Below are 23,014 nucleotides of genomic sequence, written 5' to 3'. Positions count from 1 at the left end.
AGGTCATTATTATTAATATTAGTATTATTCTTATGGTTATTTGGATTATTTATTATTATTTTAGTTATTATTATTATTAAGTCAGTTTGCGAATAAAATTTATCCTTGCTGAATAGGTTATCATTATTATTTATTATTATTATTATCGTTATTATTATTATTATTATTATTATTATTATTATTATTATTATTATTATTATTATTATTATTATTATTATTATTATTATTATTATTATTATTGTTATTATTATTATTATTATTATTATTAAGTTAGTTTGCGAATAAAAATTATCCTTGGTGAATAGGTTATTATTATTATTATTTATTATTATTATTATTATTATTATTTTTATTATTATTATTTTTATTATTATTGTTATTATTATTGATATTATTATTAAGTCAGTTTGCGAATAAAAATTATCCTTGCTGAATAGGTTATTATTATTATTATTATTATTATTATTATTATTATTATTATTATTATTATATTATATTATTATTATTATTATTATTATTATTATTATTATTATTATTATTATCATTATCATAATTGTTAAGTCAGTTTGTAAATATAAATAATCATTGGTTCATATGTCATTCATTATTATTATTATTATTATTATTATTATTATTATTATTATTATTATTATTATTATTATTATTATTATTATTATTAGTATTATAATTAACTCAGTTTGCGAATAAAAATAACCTTTGCTGAATAATAATCAACACGGTAACCTCTATTAAAGCCCCCATGAAACTGATTGGGGAAGTGACCCAACTCTCTCTCTCTCTCTCTCTCTCTCTCTCTTCTCTCTCTCTCTCTCTCTCTCTCTCTCTCTACTTTCAGCGCAGCATCACACGTGCCCCCACGACTGACAGATCTGACAGTAAAGCGCCCAAGTGGTTTGTTTTCTTTGAAATTAAATTTTGAGGGCTTACTCACTGGTTCTCCCACCTTTGATGTTTGGAGGTGGGTTGCTATTGAAAGAGACCGTTGCCTTCTCTGCTCCATCTTCTTCTTCTTCTTCTTCTTCTTACCTTCTTCTTCTTCTTCTTTTTCTTCTTCTTCTGCTTCTTCTTCTTATTTTTTCTCCTTATTCTTCTTAATAATCTTCTTCTTCTTCTTCTTCTTCTTCACCTGTTTCTTCTTCTTCTTCTTCTTCTTCTTCTTCACCTGTTTCTTCTTCTTCTTCTTCTTCACCTGTTTCTTCTTCTTCTTCTTCTTCTTCTTCTTCTTCTTCTGCTTTTCTGCTGCTTATTCGGTTTCTGCTTCTTCTGCTGCTTATTCTGCTTTTGTTTCTTTTTTTTTTTGCTTAATCTGCTTTTGCTTCTTCTACTGCATATTCTTCTTGTGCTTCTGCTGCTTTTTCTGCTGCTTATTCTGCTTTTGCTTCTTCTACTGCTTATTCTTCTTGTGCTTCTGCTGCTTTTTCTGCTGCTTATTCTGCTTTTGCTTCTACTGCTTATTCTTCTTGTGCTTCTGCTGCTTTTTCTGCTGCTTATTCTGCTTTTGCTTCTTCTACTGCTTATTCTTGTGCTTTTGCTGCTTTTTCTGCTGCTTATTCTGCTTTTGCTTCTTCTACTGCTTAATCTTGTGCTTCTGCTGCTTTTTCTGCTGCTTATTCTGCTTTTGCTTCTTCTACTGCATATTCTTCTTGTCTTCTGCTACTTTTTCTGCTGCTTATTCTGCTTTTGCTTCTTCTACTGCTTATTCTTCTTGTGCTTCTGCTGCTTTTTCTGCTGCTTATTCTGCTTTTGCTTCTACTGCTTATTCTTCTTGTGCTTCTGCTGCTTATTCTGCTTTTGCTTCTTCTACTGCTTATTCTTGTGCTTTTGCTGCTTTTTCTGCTGCTTATTCTGCTTTTGCTTCTTCTACTGCTTAATCTTGTGCTTCTGCTGCTTTTTCTGCTGCTTATTCTGCTTTTGCTTCTTCTACTGCTTATTCTTGTGCTTCTGCTGCTTTTCTGCTGCTTATTCTGTTTTTGCTGCTTCTTCTGCTGCTTATTCTGCTTTTGCTTCTGTTTCTTCTTCTTCTTCTTTTCTTCTTGGTCTGCTTCTTCTTCTTCTTCTTCTTCTCGGAAACCTATCTATCGACGATGGTGGTCGTCTGCATTTTTGTGCCATGACACTTCTGGTCTTCTCTGGCTGTTTAGTTTTCCGAACCAGGAAAAAAAGCGACTTTTAATCTGTCAACATTTCTTCTTTTAAATATTTCCTTTGACTGCTGGGTGTTGTAAATTGTCTTGTTTATATCATTAGTTTGACCGAAAACTGCTTTGTTGGCCGGGCCTTAAAGGAACGGGCTTAAAATTGTACGATTATTCTAAGAAATCTGTCAGCATTGATCGTTTCAGCTTTTTTTCTTTATCATGTTTTTCTCCTGATAAAGTTGGTGATATAATCGTCGTTTAAAGGTTTTAAAGGCGTCTCATGAATGGCAGAGGCAAGGGACTGTGACATTGCGCTAGCAAGCAGGACAGTGTCCTAGAGACTGACCATTTATCATACTATCAGCGCCCAAGCTAGGACCAGTGACGACCAGGAAATGGCTGCTGATGACTCAGAAAATAGACCTATAGGCTCCCCCAAACCCCTCCATCCTTGTCGCATAAGGATGGTAATGTTGCAGACACTAAAGGAACAAACGGTTCTGAGCGGGACTCGAACCCCCTTCTGGCATTCACCAGGCTGAGACGTTACCAACAGGCCACCACAACCCTAAAGGACACCATATTGTTATTATTATTATTATTATTATTATTATTATTATTATTATTATTATTATTAATTTTATTATTTATTATTATTATTATTATTATTATTATTATTATTATTATTATTTGATTTGTTATGCGTCCCGCATCGACTATAAAATCGAACGTTTACCTGCCATTTTATATATATATATATATATATATATATATATATATATATATATATATATATATATATATATATATATATATATATATATATATATATATATATATATATATATATATATATATATATATATAATATATATATATATATATTTGTTATGCGTCCCGCATCGACTATAAAATCGAACGTTTACCTGCCATTTTATATATATATATATATATATATATATATATATATTATATATATATATATATATATATATATAAAATGTAAATATATGTGTATGTATATATATATATATATGTAAATATATGTATATATATATATATATATATATATATATATAATGTAAATATATGTATATATACACAGGTATTTATATATATATATATATATAATATATATATATATATATATATATATATATATATATATATATATATATATTAATCATCAGCCGTTGCAGAACAAAGGCCTCAGACATGCCTTTCCACTATTTCTGTTTATGGTCTTTCTTTACCAGTTTATACCACAAATTTTCTTAGTGCCTCAATCCATCGTCTCCTCATCCTTCCCCTGCTTCTTTTGAAATCTCACGGGAACCATTCTGTTATTGTTAATGTCCATCTATTGTCTGTGATTCTCCTTACATGTCCTGCCCATGTCCATTTCTCTTTTTTTTTGTACATGTTGTTAGAATATCCTCTACTTTAGTTTGTGCTCGTATCCGTGTTCTTTTTCTGTCTCCTAGCGTCATTCCCATCACTATTCTTTCGATTGTTCTTTGAGTTATAATTAGCTTATGTTCTAAGGCTTAAGTAGGGCCTCCGCCAACGAAGTTGCAAGGAGGTTATGTTTACCACCTGTTTGTGTGTGTGTGTTTGTTAGGAGCTTCCTGGCCACGATTTTAATCACAAAGTAATGAAACTTGCGGGGATCAACTGCCATGTATAAAGCTGGAAATGATTAAATTTTTGAAGGTCAACGTCAAAGGTCAAGCAAAATGCCCAATTCACGTAATCAGCCATAAGTTTGGACATCGTAGTCACAGAAACTTTAAAATTGATTCATATTTGAGTGCATGAAAATCCACGCCAATTAATACAAGTTAAGTTCAAAAGTCGATCAAAAAGGGCGAGAAATAAGCTGCCGCGGCGGAGGTCTGCACTCTGCTGAGTGCCCCTCTACTCTAGTTTACCTTCTATACTTCTGTTCCAAACTCCTCCATTTTCATGTAGGTGCTGAATGGCCTCCCAGTCCCTGTCGCTGTGCCATTTAGTCCAAAATGCATTAATCCCAATCCAGTGAATAGTGAACTGATCTTCAGTACAGTTACATTATTATTATTATTATTATTATTACTTGCCAAGCTATAACCCTAGTTGGAAAAGCAGGATGCTATAAGCCCGTGGGCTCCAACAGGGAAAATAGCCCGGTGTGGAAAGGAAACGAGAAAAAATAAAATATTTTAAGAACAGTAACATGAAAATTAATATTTCTATATACACTATAAAAACTTTAACAAAATAAGTGGAAGAGAACTAAAGATAGAATAGTGTGCAAGAGCGTACCCTCAAGCAAGATAACTCTAACCCAAGATAATGGAAGACCATGGTACAGAGGCTAGGGCACTACCTAAGACTAGAGAACAATGGTTTGATTTTAGAGTGTCCTCCTGGAAGAGCTGCTTACCATAGCTATCGAGTCTCTCCTACTCTTACTAAGAGGAAAGTGGCCACTGAACAATTACAGTGCAATAGTTAACCCCTTGGGTCAAGAAAAAATTGTTTCAGAGGATAAGATTATTGTTGTAATCTTTAAGATTTTTTGCTGAGGACGGCCAATTGAACAGCCAATAAATAAAATAGGATATATTTTATATATTTTTCTTTTATTTAAAAACATAATTAGATAATTAGTGAAAATCTCAATTGTAAATACAGTGAAATATAAAAAAGAATATTTATATAAATATACTATGATGTATATATATAAATTGTGAGATAAAAAAACTGTTTCAGCCAACTGAAAAAAAAAACTATTTTGTAACTGCCTTATTACATTTTGGGGAATGACGCAAAATTTGAAAATGGGACTTTGACCCTTTATTACATAACGCCGTCCTATTTCCTGTTGCGTCATAGCTCTTGAAAATCTCTGTTATTATTATTATTATTATTATTATTACTTGCTAAGCTACAACCCTAGTTGGAAAAGCAGGATGCTATAAGCCCAGGGGATCCAACAGGAAAAATAGTTCAGTGAGGAAAGGAAACAAGGAAAAATAAAATATTTTAGGAAGAGCAACAACATTACAATAAATATCAGTTTATAAACTATAAAAACTTAACAAAACAAGAGGAAGAGATATAAGATATAAGATAGAACAGTGTGCCCGAGTGTACCCTCGAGCAAGAGAACTCTAACCCAAGACAGGGGAAGACCATGGTACAGAGGCTATGGCACTACCCAAGATTAGAGAACAATGGTTTGATTTTGGAGTTTCCTTCTCCTAGAAGAGCTTCTTACCATAGATAGTCTCATCTACTTAATTATAGATATAATTATGAATTTGGAACAAATAAAAAACTGTTTTAGTGTGGTCAATGAAAATAATGAACCAAACTCTCGCCTCCATGATTGTAGTTAACCTCCCCCCTCCCCCACCTTTCCCACATTTAAGGCTGAACTCGTATCCCCCTGCTCTCATCCCCTTCCCCGCCCCTCCCATTCCTCTTCTTCCCCCTCCTCTTCCCCCTACATGACTACACATTCCCATACAAAAGAGGATGATCGTTACAAGAACGACACTGTTACATCAACATAATTCTATAGTAACAGCAGTGTTGCGGTTTAGACATCCCGTCTGCCCCTCCCTTATAAGTACTACTACTACTACTAGTGTACTTGTACCTTCTTTTTCGCTTTAAGGTTGAGATACAGTAGGCCTAGGTTGAGTTACAGTAGGCCTATTTACAACGGTTTTCAGAGGCTTTGCGTCCATAATATTGTATAGAATTATAACGGATAACCTTAGGTAGAAAGTAATTGACTGTATGTATATATATATATATATATATATATATATATATATATATATATATATATATATATATATATATTATATATATATTTATACTATATATATATATATATATATATATATATATATATATATATATATATATATATATATATATATATATATATATATACTTGAAAGGCCAATTGAAACGGAAGTTTAATGTTATTTTTTAGCCAGACCCGAAGAGGACCAGAAGAAAGTTTAGTTCGAGTTAAGAATTTATAGAAGGTTTGAAGAATATGATAAACATTTATTATTATTATTATTATTATTATTATTATTATTATTATCATTTTATTATTATTACTATTATTAGTATTATTAAGTTATTATTAGAATTGTTGTTGTTGTTGTTGTTTAATGATGGTTTGATAAACACTATAAAAATTATTATTGTTGTTATTCTTCGAAAAGCGTGAATAGATGATGAAAAAAAAATTTAATAATAAAGATCAAAGTTGAAAATTAAATCTAGATTTGGCATTTATTTTTATTACATTTCAAATAAACAAACTTTATCAGTCCATCGACTATAATTGAAAAGAAAAGGTGTCTGGTTTCAGTTCCATCAGAATAGATGCTCATCAGAATGTCAGCCGGGGCAAGCCCAACGCCCCACTGTGGTGCTCTATCACAGCAGTGAACAGCTTAAACTCATGGGTCCCGGGTGGGGATCGATCTGCTGCCATGCGAATGCTAGGCAAAAACGTTACCACTTTACTAGCCAAGAGGCAAGCTCTTCAACGCGCCGGTCAAAATGATTCGTTGTTCACAAACTAAAACAAGAAGCTAAACATGAGAAAGGGCGCAAAACAGTTACACGCAACGTACCTCTCTTACGTTTTATTTAACCAAGTTCTAGGGAGAGAGAGAGAGAGAGAGAGAGAGAGAGAGAGAGAGAGAGCGAGAGAGAGAGAGAGAGAGAGAGAGCCTTTGAACAGTACAAGATATTAGCACGGAATAATTCTGTCGTTTTATTAATAAAGTTTGAGAGAGAGAGAGAGAGAGAGAGAGAGAGAGAGAGAAGAGAGAGAGAGAGAGAGAGAGAGAGAGAGAGAGAGGAGAAGTACAAGATATTAGCACGGAATAATTCTTTCCTTTTTATTAATCAAGTTTGAGAGAGAGAGAGAGAGAGAGAGAGAGAGAGAGAGAGAGAGAGAGAGAGAGAGAGAGAGAGAGAGAGAAGTACAAGATATTAGCACGGAATAATTCTTTCCTTTTTATTAATCAAGTTTGAGAGAGAGAGAGAGAGAGAGAGAGAGAGAGAGAGAGAGAGAGAGAGAGAGACCCTTTGAACAGTATAACAAATTAGTACGGAAAAAAAGTCGACGCTGGAAGGAGAGGGGAACTAGTAAGAATCATTAGTGACCGTTGGGGGGGGGGGGATGTTGCTAATTTCTGGACAAAGCGTCACCTACTTCTCTCTCTCTCTCTCTCTCTCTCTCTCTCTCTCTCTCTCCTCTCTCTCTCTCTCTCTCTCTCTCCATACATGTGTTTTTACTGATACTCTTTGTTACTCCTCCATGAGTTTAAACTTGGTTTTCATGTTTTATTAATTTTATTCATCACATCCCACTCCATTATTATCAAATCAGCTCTCTCTCTCTCTCTCTCTCTCTCTCTCTCTCTCTCTCTCTCTCTCTCTCTCTCTCTCTTCTCTCTCTCTCTCTCTCTCTCTCTCATACATGTGTTTTTACTGATACTCTTTGTTACTCCTCCATGAGTTTAAACTTGGTTTTCATGTTTTATTAATTTCATTCATCACATCCCACTCCATTATTATCAAATCAGCTCTCTCTCTCTCTCTCTCTCTCTCTCTCTCTCTCTCTCTCTCTCTCTCTCTCACATGTGTTTTACTGATACTTTTTCATGTTTTATTGCTTTTCTTCATCACTTCCCTATCCATTATTATCAAATCAGCTCTCTCTCTCTCTCTCTCTCTCTCTCTCTCTCTCTCTCTCTCTCTCTCTCTCTCTCTCTCTCTCTCTCTCTCTCTCTCTCCCCTTAAAGACGAATGATTTGAAAAGCAATCTCGTGGCTTGAGACTCTTGCAAGATTTGTTATGATTCAGTTGTTAGATAAATATATCCTCGCATTGTGGTTATGAATAAACAAACGAATATACCAACAATTAAATAGCAGCTGTGAAAGATGTTTATTAACTACGTAAACTTATCCACTGCTATTTGGCCATTGTTAATAGCCGGTACGGAGACCAAGTTTTTCCTTGTTTAGTAGCCGTGTTTATTAATGTTACCGCTTCTATATTTTCTGCTGCTTCTACAACTGCTTATGTTATCACTACTAAAAGTATTTCGGTCTTAATTACTAGATTACAGTGTTTGTTTTGCTTAGCTGTGATAGAGACAGTATTATTATTATTATTATTATTATTATTATTATTATTATTATTATTATTATTACTTGCTAAGCTACAGCCCTAGTTGAAAAAGCAGGATGCTATAAGCCAAGGACCCCAACCGGGAAAATAGCTCAGTGAGGAAAGGAAAAAATTAAAAACTACAAGAGAAGTTTAAGAAGAATAATAACATTGAATTAAATCTTTCATATGTAAACTAAAAACTTGAAAAGAGGAAGAGAAACAAGATAGAATAGTGTGGCCGATTTGTACCCTCAAGCAAGAGATATCTAAATCCAAGACATTGGAAGACCATGGTACAGAGGCTATGGCACTACCCAAGACTAGAGAACATACCATAGCTGAAGAGTCTCTTCTACCCATACTAAGAGGAACGTAGTCACTGAACAATTGCAATGCAAATAGTTAACCTCTTGAGAGAAGAGGAATCGTTGGGTAATTTCAGTGTTGTCTAGTGTATGAGAAAAGAGGAGAACGTGTAAAGAATAAGTCAGACTATTATGTGTATGTGTCAGCAAAGATGCAACGAGCCGTGACCAGAGAGAAGGATCTAATGTTGGACTGACTGGCCAGTCAAAGGCCCCAATAACTCTAGTGGTAGTATCTCAACTGGTGACTGGTGCCTTGGCCAACCTACTACCTTTTGCAATCACTACTATAAGTACTTCAGTCCTACTTACTAGATAACCGTTTTGTTTTTCGAGCGATAATCATCTTTGATAGAGACATTGGAGGTATCCATAAAAATGAAAGATATCCTTGTAAGCATAAGGTAGAAGTACAAGGTAATTCTCTGAAGCAAAAGGTAGAAGTATAAGCAAATCTTCTTTCCATATTCATAATGATTACCTTTCACTTGCGAGGATATCCTCCAAGCAGGAGTAAAAGGTTGACTCGTGTTTCGGGAGCGCTTAGTTACATGTTGGAACTTGTCAGATTTCATTTGTGCTGTCATAATAAGAAAGAATTTAGCATTTATAATACGTATTTAATGCCCTGTTTTTACTTGTATTTAATTAAGTTTACGCATCAGAAAGAACACAGACGCCGCCGTGCCTTCCCCAAAGCCTCGCTGGCAACATCTATCCCCCACCCCTTGCATTAGAAGTTCTTTCTTTGACCTCTTTTTAGCTCCCACACACCCCTTGCATTAGAAGTTCTTTGACCTCTTTTTAGCTTCCCCACCCCTTGCATTAGAAGTTCTTTGACCTCTTTTTAGCTCCCCCACCCCTTGCATTAGAAGTTCTTTGACCTCTTTTTAGCTCCCCCACCCCTTGCATTAGAAGTTCTTTGACCTCTTTTTAGCTCCCCCACCCCTTGCATTAGAAGTTCTTTGGCCTCTTTTTAGCTCCCCCACCCCTTGCATTAGAAGTTCTTTGACCTCTTTTTAGCTCCCACACCTCTAGCATTAGAAGTTCTTTGACCTCTTTTTAGCTCCCACACCTCTAGCATTAGAAGTTCTTTGACCTCTTTTTAGCTCCCACGCCTCTAGCATTAGAAGTTCTTTGACTTCTTTTTAGCTTCCACACCTCTAGCATTAGAAGTTCTTTGACATCTTTTTAGCTCCCACACCTCTAGCATTAAAAGTTCTTTGACCTCTTTTCAGCTCCCTCACCTCAAGCATTAGAAGTTCTTTGACCTCCCTTTATAGCTCCCACACCTTTAACATTAGAAGTTCTTTGACCTCTCTCTTTAGCTCCCACACTTCTAGCATTCGAAGTTCTTTGACATATATTTCTAGGTTCCATACTTTTAGCATTAGAGGGTCTTCGATCTATATTTTGAGGTGCCTTACTTCTAGCATTAGAGGCTCTCTAATTTTAGGTGTCTTACCTCTGGCATTAGAGGCTCCTCTTCGCTGTTCTCTCTTGTCTTCTAGTTTTCAAGATCTTCTTTCATTAGATTATCTGTTTCTTTCGAGATTTCATTGTCTCTTTTCCTTAGTTCGTCAGTGTCCTTCTAGATTTCAAAAGAGATTTCAGTGCTGCGAGTCCTCACTTCGTCAGATTCCTCAGGGAAATCGAAGGCATTTATTTTTTACCTATCTGGGAAATGAGTAAAGAGATGAATACTATCGATTTCTCCGCATACACTATCATGCCAAAGTAAATGATGAGCAACATGATATATTTACCAATGTCGTTTGGATATGTCCTTACTTCAATGGCGAATTTTGAGACAATCCTGTTGAAGAACTACACATCACTCACCGTTCAGTTGAACCATTCTGCCTCCATCCTCATTCCCCGCAATCCGTTTTTGCACCGATACAAAGCCTCGTACTTTTTCCAAGAGTCTCCTTTAATAAGACATCGTCGCAAAAGCCCAAGCAAAGGATCCTTCAAGGCGCATACATTATGATCTTCAAAGCTCAGCTGCCAACGGAAGATCTCGTGTCTTTCTATAGGTCGGACGATATAAAACGAACGATCGGCAACTTCGGCAGCAACCAAAACCATCTGTAGTTGATGGTGTTCCGAAGACGTAACACATAATTCTTACCGGCACCTTCCTATTCCGCCAGAACGCGATCTCTGTGAGTTAAGTGAAATCCTTCTCCCAGTCATTAACTCATTTCCTCTTACTTCTATTGACGCGCAATTCCTAGGTTAGATTTAGCCAGCTACATACAGATCATGTGAGGTGTTGCAGGCTACGTTTGAAAAAATGAAGATCAGGTCTTCAGAAGTCATTTGAAGGTCGGGGAGTTGTTCAGTTCTGGAGTCATTCAGAAATCCATGTAAAGTATACGGCTATGTCCTTTGAAGACTTTTGGAAATTCGGGAAAGTTTTCTTCCGAAACCGTTCTGAGATTCCGTTCTGGAGGTATTCAGAATTCCATGCTAAGTCTATGGTTATTATTTCTGAAGGCATTTGGAAATCCGGGAAGTTTTCTTCCGATACCGTTCTGGAGGCATTCAGAATTCCATGCTAAGTCTATGGCTATTTCTTCTGAAGCCATTTGGAAATCCGAGAAGATTTTCTTCCGAATTCTTTTAGGACTCGCGAAAAATTCCATTCTTGTTTTATAACAACAACAATAATAATAATAATAATAATAATAATAATAATAATAATAATAATAATAATAATAATAATAATAATAATAATAAACTACGTGATTTGATTTATGGATTTGAGTTGAAAAGTTATGAAGACGCTAAACGCTCAACTTTGCACTTTGAAGGAAACTTTAAGACACCCGGACGAAGGGTGAAGGATAATTGAGGTTTAAAGCAAACCGAATTGAAATAGTTGATTTCAGCTAAATTATTTCAGGTTTGGGATTTAGAACAATCTATTTCTGGTACGTATCGATATATATATATATATATATATATATATATATATATATATATATATATATATATATATATATATATATATATATATATATATATGTATATATATACATATACACATATATAGTTTATATGTGTATATACATGCATGTATATAAGCTTTTGCAGTGTATGAATATTCTGTGTATATATGTATATTTATATGATGTATATATACATATATATATATACATACATATACATATATATATATAATATATATATATATATATATATATATATATATGTATATATATACATGTACATATATATAATATATATATACATATATAAACTATATTTATATATATGAATACAGTATATTCGCATATACTGTACACACACACACACACACACACATATATATATATATATATATATATATATATATATATATATATATATATATATATATATACTGTATATATACATACATATACATACATACATACTGTTTGTACATACATACATCCATCCCTAAATACAGCAGCCTTTGTATTCTCCCAACTGTTTATACATGAAAAAGCAAATGTAAAATGCATATCACTAAGTTATGGCTTAACCTTGATATTTCATCGAGATTCCAGGTGTGGACAAGATATCTGTCCGCAAGCCACTGTACATTTTGTTCTTTGAAACGGAATAACATCTTGAAATCACGATCAAGTGTGGGTAAACGGGGCATGTATTGTTTAAGGTGCCTCACATCCACAAAATCTGCCATCGTGCTGAGAATCGGACAGAACAACCTTTCTCTTCGAACTGCAGTCTGCTACTGACCAGACTCAGTTTTTTCAAAGCATATGAAGTAAAGGGTCTTTATGTATAACCATTTACTTTTATGTGATTATAAAGATATGCTTTTGCTCTAAAAGTAGAAGCTTTTGCTTGAAATGTTTATGAATACAAGTAGAAGGATTTCCTTCATATTTTGCAAGTATAAGCATATCCTTTTCTTTATGAATACCCCCCAATATCTCTTCCGCTAGTACAAAATGAAAAAAAAAAATTGCTAAATGAAAAAAAAAATGTCGTCTAAAGTCTTCTTAGTATCTTTACTCATGGAAGGTTCATCCCTGCCAAGATTCTTGGGCAGGATGCGTTGTACCATGCTAGCGGTATTCTTTAGATTTATTTCAGAAGTAGGTCTTCTGAAAGCATATATTCATATTCTTATACAGATTGTGATATGTCTAGACAACTGCCATTTCCACATTTATATGTAACCTGCTGAATCGTGCATGAACCGTTATCTTGTGCAGAAAACATCTTTAACATCAGATCTCTCACAAGACTGAATTCACCTACATAATAAAAATCCTCTATCCTGCACCAAATCTCCTGTTTCATGTATATCAAAGGCTCATCCTATCGATTCAATTTTTCATTTCACCATTAAGCACCTTAAGGGGTTGCGACTGGCCACAGCCTAACGAGCTCTGCCCACAAGTAATTGTCGATTGGCCACCCCTCAAATGGTCTTTGCTTGGCCAGGGCTCCTCTGTGTCATCCTGCTAATTGATGTTTATAATATATCACTGATATTATTGCATATCTCATCTTTTTTTTTACCGATGTCTAAAGTGTAAGATCACTGTACCCTTATTGTAACTCTGTATATGGCTTTTGCTGAAATAAAGATTATTATTATTATTATTATTATTAAATGCTAAGCTTCAACCCTAGTTGGAAAAGCAGGATACTATAAGCCCAGGGGCCCCAACAGGGAAAATAGCCCAGTGAGGAAAGGAAACAAGGAAAAATGAAATATTTCACAGTATTTCACCTCTCTCTAAGTCCACACTGTTCTTCCACCATCAATCATTCTTACGTCATCCAATTTGCCATTTCTTTTCCGGTATGGGGAAATTTCTTTGTAAGATTTAGTTATTTCATTGTTAGAGAACTACTTTGATATTTAACGGTTTATTAATACTTTTCGAATGCAAAATTTTAATTCTCGCTGCAATGCCTGTTACGGCAGCCAGTTGCGTGGGCTATTATTAAAAGTATCATAATTAATTATAATCTGCTTTATTTGTTTACATGATACTACCGCTAGAGAGTTATGGGGTCCTTTGACTGGCAAGACAGTATTACATAGGACCCTTCTCTCTGGTTACGGTTCTTTCCCTTTGCCTACACAGACACCGAATAGTCTGGCCTATTCTTTACAGATTCTCCTCTGTCCGCATACACCTGACAACACTGAGATTGCCAAACAATTCATCTTCACCCAAGGGGTTAACTACTGCACTGTAATTGTTCAGTGCCACTTTCCTCTTGGTAAGGCTAGAAGAGACTCTTCAGCTATGGTAAGCAGCTCTTCTGGGAGAAGGACACTCCAAAATCAAACCATTGTTCTCTAGTCTTAAATAGTGACGTAGCCTCTGTACCATGGTCTTGCACTGTCTTGGATTAGAGTTCTCTTGCTTGAGGGTACATTCGGGCACACTGTTCTATCTAGTTTCTCTTCCTCTTGTGTTGTTAAAGTTCTTATAGTTTATATAGGAAATATTTATTTTAATGCTACTATTCTTAAAATAATTTATTTTTCATTATTTCCTTTCCTCACTGGGCTATTTTCCCTGTTGGAGCCCCTGGGCTTATAGCATCCTGCTTTTCCAACTAGGGTTGTACCTTGGCATTTAATAATAATAATAATAATAATAATAATAATAATAATAATAATAATAAGCCCCTGGGCTTATAGCATCCTGCTTTTCCGACTAGGTTTGTAGCTTGGCATTTAATAATAATAATAATAATAATAATAATAATAATAATCAGCTGTTATAAGGGGGCGGCCAATCACGATGCTTCAATTTGCACTGGTTGTAAATGATGCTTAAAGTCCGTGCGATTTAACAGCCGACTCAGTGCCGGTTTATTTACTATTTATTGATACCACAATGCTCACGAATTCACTTCTTGCTTCAGTTCTATTATTATTATTATTATTATTATTATTATTATTATTATTATTATTATTATTATTGCTAAGCTACAACCCTAGTTGGAAAAGCAGGATGCTATAACCCCAAGGGCTCCAACAGAAGAATAGCCCAGTGAGGAAAGAAATAAGGAAACTACAAGAGAAGTAATTAAAAACTAAAATAGAATACTTCAAGAACAGTAACATTCAAATAAATATTTGTATATAAACTATATAAATTAAAAAAAAAACAAGAGGAAGAGAAATAAGGTAGAATAGTGTACCCAAGTGTACCTTCAAGCAAGAGAACTCTACCCCAAGACAGTGAAAGACCATGGTATAGAGGCTATGGCACTGTCCAAGACTAGAGAACAATGGTTTGATTTTGGAGTGTCCTTCTCCTAGAAGAACTGCTTGCCATAGCTAAAGAGTATCTTCTACCCTTACCAAGAGGAAAGTGGCCACTGAACAATTGCATTTCAGTAGTTTACCCCTTGGGGGAAGAAAAATAGTTTGGTTATCTCAGTGTTGTCAGGTGTATGAGGACAGAGGAGAATATGTAAAGAATAGGTCAGACTATTCGGTGCACTGTAGGCAAAGGGAAAATGAACTGTACCAGAAAGAAGGATCCAATGTAGTACTGCCTGGCCAGTCAAAAGACCCAATAACTCTCTAGCGATAGTACCTCAACGGGTGGGTTGTGCCCTGGCCAACCTACTTGCTGATCATTATATTTAATACCCTCGTCTTTAGACCACCGCTGTTTCCCCTTCTCTTCAAAGATTTCCACCCAAGCCAACTTCTCGTTGATAGGAAGTCACTTCCAAAAGTCTATCTTTTGGTGTTCCAGTGACCCAAACAATCCAGCGTTTTTTGTTTAGCTGGAAACAGTCCGACAATGCCAGAGGCCGGACTTTCGTACGTGACTACTTAAGTTGTCTGTCACGTTCATCGGTGAAGGTACTGGTTGTTGGGTGAGACTTGGAAGAGTCAAACTTCCGGGATATGGAGCAATTTATTTTCTTTATGAATCTTTTTAAAGTATATTTTCCCTTGGCGAAGAAAACGATGAGACATTACTGAATGCGAAGTCCTTTATATATAAAGAGAGAGAGAGAGAGAGAGAGAGAGAGAGAGAGAGAGAGAGAGAGAGAGAGAGAGAGAGAGAGAGAGAGAGAGAGAGAGCGCATTTTAGACTGAATGTTTCCAGCTTCTTCGTTTCATTAGTGATATAATTCATTTCTCTTCGGTTTTTGTTTTTAATTGAATTTTCTTTTATTATTTATATATAATAGATAATATCGGCGTAAACTCTCTCTCTCTCTCTCTCTCTCTCTCTCTCTCTCTCTCTCGTGCCGATCCACCGGAAGTTGGTCCTCCCGGAGCGTCTCGCCCTTCTGCGGATCTTGGGTGCCGAAATATCATATACCACGGCTCTCTCTCTTTACTTTAATTCATAGTTTCCGCTTCTTAATTGGAGGGTTAAAAGACTCCCCAAGGAAGAAATTGGTTCGCTCTCGGTACCATCGCCCCCATATCCCCCCTTCCCCTCCATTTCCCCTTCCCTCTTCGCCTTCCCCCCTCCCCATTCCCCTTCCCTCCCTTTTCCGACCTGTGCTCTCCGGTGGCTAGTTGCAAAGGTGCTCCCCCTCCCCTCCTGCTCTCCCCTCCTGCTCTCCCTTTCCCTCTCCCCCGCACCTTCCCCTCTCCTACCCCTCCCCTCTCCTACCCCTCCCCTCTCCTACCCCTCCCTCTTCCCATCCTCTTTCCCCCTCCCATTCCCCTCGCCTTCCCCTTCCCTCCCATCCCCTCTCCCCATTCCATCCCATTCCTCTCCTACCCCCTTCCCCTTCCCATCCTCTCTCCCCATCCCCATCCCCCTCCCCCTCCCAACCCCTCCCCTCCCCATTCTCCTCCCCCTCCCATTCCCCTCTCAATTCTCCTTCCCCTCCCCCTCCCCCATTCCCCTCCCTCTCCCTTCCCTTTTCCTACCTACCTATGCTCTCCGGTGGCTCGTCGCAAAGGTGCTGTCTGGTTTGTTCCTGTCACTTGTAACGAGGGCTATTAGCGTATTTAACGATTCCGAACTGATTACACGGTAGGCGAAGAATTTATATGCGGGCGAGAGTCCTTATTCCATGTTCTTCTCTCTATCTGCGCGTCCGAGTTCATGTTTGGTGATGTATTGTTATTGTTACTGTAATTAGTATTTTCTAAGCTGCAGCCCTAGTTGGAAAAACTGGGTGCTATAAGCTCTCAAGGGCTCCAACAGGGGACGTAAGCTTGGGAGAAATTGGTGGTCTATGTACCGAACGTTCCACGTTCGTTGGCCGTTGCCAATGTATGTGTATGTGTGTGTGTGTATATATATATATATATATATATATATATATATATATATATATATATATATATATATATATATATATATATATATATATATATATATATATATATAGTTAGAGACTTGCTTTTTATTATTTGGGAGAGATTATTATTATTATTATTTAATATTTATTATTATTATTATTATTATTATTATTCCTTTGTATGAACGCGTAAAGTATGTTGATACAATTTCAGTAATACAATGTCATCCTGAATTAAAAAAAAAATGTATTCATGGAAGCACTGAAACACGACACGGTGGGAAAAAAAAAGTTTTCGTTATGACCGAATGACCATATTACCTTTATCATATTTTTTTCTGTGTTGCTGCTTTACTTCGCATAACACTCCACGGAGTGGTTTAATAACTCCGGAAGTTCCATCCATAGCAAGTCTTTGTTTTCGGTCTGCGTCTCCCTCTTGTTTTCATTAAAAGTCAATTACCTCGAGAAGGTGTGTATTGAAAGGGGGCCGGAAGTCAAACCCGCGCACTCTAAGTGTTTTCATTTCGTATCAGTGGCGCTCCTTCACTCCCAGCTCTTCACCCCCCCCCCCTCCCCCCCCACCCAGCCACTTGAAGGTAAGGTGCGTGTATGTGTGTGAACAGATACCTTTCAGCGGGCTGGCCTGAGGATGTTCTAAGGACTTCCGTTCTTTCAATTAGGACTTCATAAACCCCCTTGAGTGATTTATTGCCTCCTTCGAGAGATGATTCAAATCCCAGATGGCCTGAGCGTCTTGGAAACTAGTCATCTATTATTATTATTATTGTTTATTAACTTATAATCAAACTCAAATGGATAGCTACTGTAATTCATTTAGGTCTATTTAGCCACACTGTATTATTATTATTATTATTATTATTATTATTATTATTATTATTTTTATTTTTATTTTCATTTTTATTATAATTATTTTTATTATTATTTATTATCATCATTATTATTATTATTATTATTATTATTATTATTATTTTTACAAGCTGGGCTATAACCCTAGTTGGAAAAGCAAGATGCTGTTATGCCAAGGGCTCCAACAGGGAAAGATAACCCAGTGAGGAAAGGAAATAAGGAAATAATTACCAATTAACAATTAATTAAATATTCTTAAAACAACAATAACATCAAAACATCTAATCATTTCTAAGGAAAAAGGGGTCTAGAAAAAAACACGAAGACAGATTAGGATTTGCAAAGGAGGATACGACAGATCGGAAGAGAATGAGTCGGGGAAAACGCAAGCTATAAGAGAATTCCAAAACATAAAATTTGGAATGGTCAGGACTTCGAACACAGCTCTATAGATATTTTCTTTGGTGGAGAGAAAACTCATCATTCAGGCAAAACTTGTCTGTAACTTGTCTTTCAATGCCCAAATAGATAATGCAGTAAAAAAAAAAAAAAAAAAAAAAAAAAAAAAAAAAAAAAAAAAAAAAAAAAAAAAACTGCTGGTTATCATTTCGGAAACATTGCTTTTATAAAAAAAAGTACCTGGATGAATGTTCTGTAAAGAAACTTTTGATAGACTATGTTATTAACAGAATTAACTACTTTATCTATTTACCACAATTTACCAAAAGTACAGCTTAAGAAATTAAAAAAAAAACAATAAACAGAGGAGCTAGTAGGGGCTGGGAGGAGACAGTCCTATAGGCTTCCCCCAAACTCCCCCCCCCCTCCTCCTTAGCTCACAAGGATGGTGAGGTTGCAGCGACCAAAGAAACCAAAGGGTTTGAGCGGGACTCAAACCCCAGTCTGACAATCACCAGTCAGGGACGTTACCACATCAGTCACAACAACCCGTCTGAGGCCTCTGTCATGCAGTGGATAAGAAATGGCTGCATTTGTTGTTGTTTTTATATACTGTATACATCACACACCGAATAGTCTTTACATATTCTCCTCTGTCCTCATACACCTGACAACACTGAGATTACCAAACAATTCTTCTTACTGCACTGTAATTGTTCAGTGGCCACTTTTCTCTTTGTAAGGGTAGAAGATTAGATTTTTCTCTAATCTTGGGTAGTGCCATAACCTCTGTACCATGGTCTTCCACTGTCTTGGGTTAGAGTTCTCATGCTTGAGGGTACACTTGGGCACACTGTTCTATCTTGTATATTTTTCTCTTCCTCTTGTTTTGTTAAAGTTTTTATAGTTTATAAAGTGATATTTATTTTAATATTGTTGCTCTTCTTAAAATATTTTATTTTTCCTTTTTTCCTTTCCTCACCAAGCTATTTTCCCTGTTGGAGCCCCTGGGCTTATAGCATCTTGCTTTTCCAACTAGGGGTGTAGCTTAGCAAATAATAATAATAATAATATCAACGAATAGCAATACGGATGAAATAGATAATCCTTATAAATAATCGGTATTCTTGAAGGGCCTCGTTATATTGTCACTTTGGGTGAGGTAATGAATGAGGTAATAGGAAATGTTAATGAGATTGAAACATAACATAATAAACAGAAGCAAACATGATAAAAGGTGCTCTACCTCGAGAAAGGATCACTCCTATACTAGTCTTTTTATAGGTTATATATGACATATCTGTTTTTGACGTTGTTAATAGTTTATATAGGACATATCTGTTTTGACGTTGTAACTGTTTGTAGAATGATTTATTGTTAATTTATTCTCATCATTTATTTATTTCCTTATTTCCTTTCCTCACTGGGCTATTTTTCCCTATTGGAGCCCTTGGGCTTATAGTATCTTGCTTTTCCAACTAGGGTTGTAGCTTGGCTAGTAATAGTAATAATAATAATGATAATTGATTTACACTGGCTGTCTAGTAAAGCGATAATTGAGTTTAAAATATGTACAATAACCCACCAAGTTATCAGAACCAGCCGTCCAAAATATCTTAAGAGAATTGCTACATATTGTGCAGCCAACAAATCGTGTTGACACGAGAATAGTTACAGATGGTTTCAAATTATCAGAACCTAAATATATGTCTAGTGTAGGCTCTAGAGCAGTGATTCCCAAACTTTTTTTTGTCATTTCCCCCTTGCACTCAGTTTAACCATCCAGATTTCTCCTCTGCACCCAGTTCAACCATCCAGATCCCCCCCTGCACCCAGATCAACCATCCAGATTTCCCCCTGCACCCACCATCCAGATTTTCCCCCTGCACCCAGTTCAACCATCCAGATTTCCCCCCTGCACCCAGTTCAACCATCCAGATTTTCCCCCTGCACCCAGGTCAACCATCCAGATTTTCCCCCAGCACCCAGTTCAACCATCCAGATTTCCCCCTGCACCCAGTTCAACCATCCAGATTTCCCTCTTCATGTGTATGAGGGAAGAGTAGTTAAAACACACTTGAGACTATTTACTAATTTGTTTTTCAAATGTGCAAATACAGTGATACACATATAATTATAGAGTAAATTGGATAGAGAGCCTGCCTTAGAAATGGGCATGACACTCCATTTCTCCCCTTGAATATCCTGTCAGTGAGAACTGATGTGATCATATCACAATTGAATGGCTAACAACAAATTGCCGCACATACTATGAGGACATTTCCCGCTTGTTTTAGTTAGTAGGTAGTGTAATTATTTCCCCCCTGGAAACTTCAGATTTCCCCCCAGTTTGGAAACCACTGTCTAGAGCCTTTAAATATGCGGCCCCGACTATACAATAAGCTCCCACGAGACATCCGATAACTGAAGATAATAATGCTTTCAAGATGAATCATAAGACTTTCTTATTGCGTGAGTGCTTCGACAGTGACGATTTAACAGTAAATCGAGCAATGCGAGATGGGAAATGTTGAATGCTTTCGAACGAACATGATAAAAAAATGACTGTTGAGGTCCTGTAGAGAGTTAGGGTTCCTTGGCCGTACAGGACCTGAAAAGCAGCTCTTAAAGGACCTGAAAAGCAGCTCTTAAAGTAAGTAAGTAGAAGGATATATTTTAGTTATCTGATTAAAAGATCAGTTAACCAGTCTTTTATTATTATTATTATTATTATTATTTTTATTATTATTATTATTTCTTGCTGAGCTACAACCCTAGTTGGAAAAGCAGGACGCTATGTGCCCAGTGGCTCCAACAAGGAAAATAGCTCAGTGAGGAAAGGAAATAAGGAAAAATAGAGTATTTTAAGAACAGTAACAAGATTAAAATAAATATTTCCCATATAAACTATAAAAACTTTAACAAAACAAGAAGATAAATAAGACAGAATAGTGTGCTTGAGTGTACCCTCAAGCAAGAGAACTCTAACCCACAATGACGAATATTTTTTGTTTTTTCCGATTTGAGAATCGCTTTACTCTGGTTTCCGTTTTAAATAAAAAAAAAACCTGTTATTCTCTTTTTTAGTGTTAATGTGACGTTAAACGATCCCTCCACTTTAAAATTTATTTGTATATTTTTTTCTGTTGTGTTTATTATCAGTCGACCTCAAACTGTATTTTATACGAGATATTTTTGCATGTTGCTATTTAGTCGAGGAATAGTTCATCGAATCATTAGTAATAATAATAATAAATAGTAGATTTTATTGGACAGAACATGAATTACATAAATTTATTTACAAAAATTCAGATTCAGTCCAAGCCCATGTGGATCTGAGCTCTTCGGGTAATGTATAACTAGAATCTATTATAAGTAAAACAGAAATCCATATCTACAATGAATTTATATATAGTTATTGTAGGTAACATTATTAACCTAAAACAATTGATATAAGTCCATAAGATAATCATAAATGATTTTCTTTTCGTTTATCAACTAATTTCTTGTTTTTTTTTAATTATTTTTTTTAATTATTCAATTCATAAATCAAAAATTAAGAAAAGTTAGTTAGCCTGTCCATAGATGAAATTAACTAACCTCGAGTTGATATTGCTAGTTCATAAGATTAAAAGATAAATACCAAATATAATAAACATGAAAATATCTAGTAAAGACGAAGCAAAGTCTGGGAGAAAAGACTTGAAAAAACTGGATTAACTGCGTCTGCAGAGACCTACCCCAACACCGCAACCATTTCCAAAAACCGCTGGAGCTCCACTCCAGTCTCTCACACAACTATTTGGAAACCACGGCTGTCCATTAGGATTTTCATTCTTTTCAGCTGCCGTCGTTAAACAACGGAGGTGCATGAGGTATTGCCTTTGAGCAATGTTTTACTAAGACATAGCTGTTCACCAATTATATCCAGAGGTATCACTGATCTCTGTTGGACTTCGTTGTACTGAGATGTAGCTGTTGACCGATTATATCCAAAGCTATCACTGATTACTGTTGGACTTTGTTGTACTGAGATGTAGCTGTTGATCAATTATATCCAAAGGTATCACTGATCACTGTTGGACTTTGTTGTACTGAGATGTAGCTGTTGATCAATTATATCCAAAGGTATCACTGATCACTGTTGGACTATGTTGTACTGAGATGTAGCTGTTGACCAATTATTTCCAAAGGTATCACTGATCACTGTTGGACTTTGTTGTACTGAGATGTAGCTGTTGATCAATTATATCCAAAGGTATCACTGATCACTGTTGGACTTTGTTGTACTGAGATGTAGCTGTTGATCAATTATATCCAAAGGTATCACTGATCACTGTTGGACTATGTTGTACTGAGATGTAGCTGTTGACCAATTATATCCAAAGGTATCACTGATCACTGTTGGACTTTGTTGTACTGTGATGTAGCTGTTGACTAATCATATCCAAAGGTATCACTGATAACTGTTGGACTTTGTTGTACTGTGATGTAGCTGTTGACTAATCATATCCAAAGGTATTGCTGATCACTGTTGGACTTTGTTGTACTGTGATGTAGCTGTTGACCAATTATATCCAAAGGTATTGCTGATCACTGTTGGACTTTGTTGTACTGTGATGTAGCTGTTGACCAATTATATCCAAAGGTATCACTGATCACTGTTGGACTTTGTTGTACTGTGATGTAGCTGTTGACTAATCATATCCAAAGGTATCACTGATAACTGTTGGACTTTGTTGT

General features: G+C 35.8%; 1 protein-coding gene across 1 annotated transcript; it reads right to left on the bottom strand.

Moving 5' to 3' along the window:
- Positions 1-1,628: 1,628 nt before the first annotated feature.
- LOC137654186 (serine/Arginine-related protein 53-like) lies at positions 1,629-22,143 on the bottom strand. Its single transcript, XM_068387824.1, has 2 exons — positions 22,012-22,143; positions 1,629-2,096 (listed from the first exon to the last, which is right to left on the bottom strand). Exons 1-2 carry the CDS (start codon positions 22,141-22,143, stop codon positions 1,629-1,631), a joined length of 600 nt encoding a protein of 199 aa, XP_068243925.1.
- Positions 22,144-23,014: the final 871 nt, after the last annotated feature.

The sequence above is a fragment of the Palaemon carinicauda genome, chromosome 15 (genome assembly GCF_036898095.1).
Source record: "Palaemon carinicauda isolate YSFRI2023 chromosome 15, ASM3689809v2, whole genome shotgun sequence".
Taxonomy (NCBI): Eukaryota; Metazoa; Arthropoda; class Malacostraca; order Decapoda; family Palaemonidae; genus Palaemon; species Palaemon carinicauda.
The sequence above is the reverse complement of the archived record's forward strand: the minus strand, read 5'-3'. Positions and strand labels throughout refer to the sequence as shown.

What these genes read in the sequence shown, in the direction of transcription:
- LOC137654186 (XM_068387824.1), bottom strand. Translation starts at nt 22,143, where the DNA reads ATGCACCTCCGTTGTTTAACGACGGCAGCTGAAAAGAATGAAAATCCT. An exon ending in GAAATGGTTGCGGTGTTGGG is followed by an intron (nt 2,097 to 22,011) that starts GTAGGTCTCTGC and finishes CATCGTCGATAG; the next exon opens with ATAGGTTTCCGAGAAGAAGA.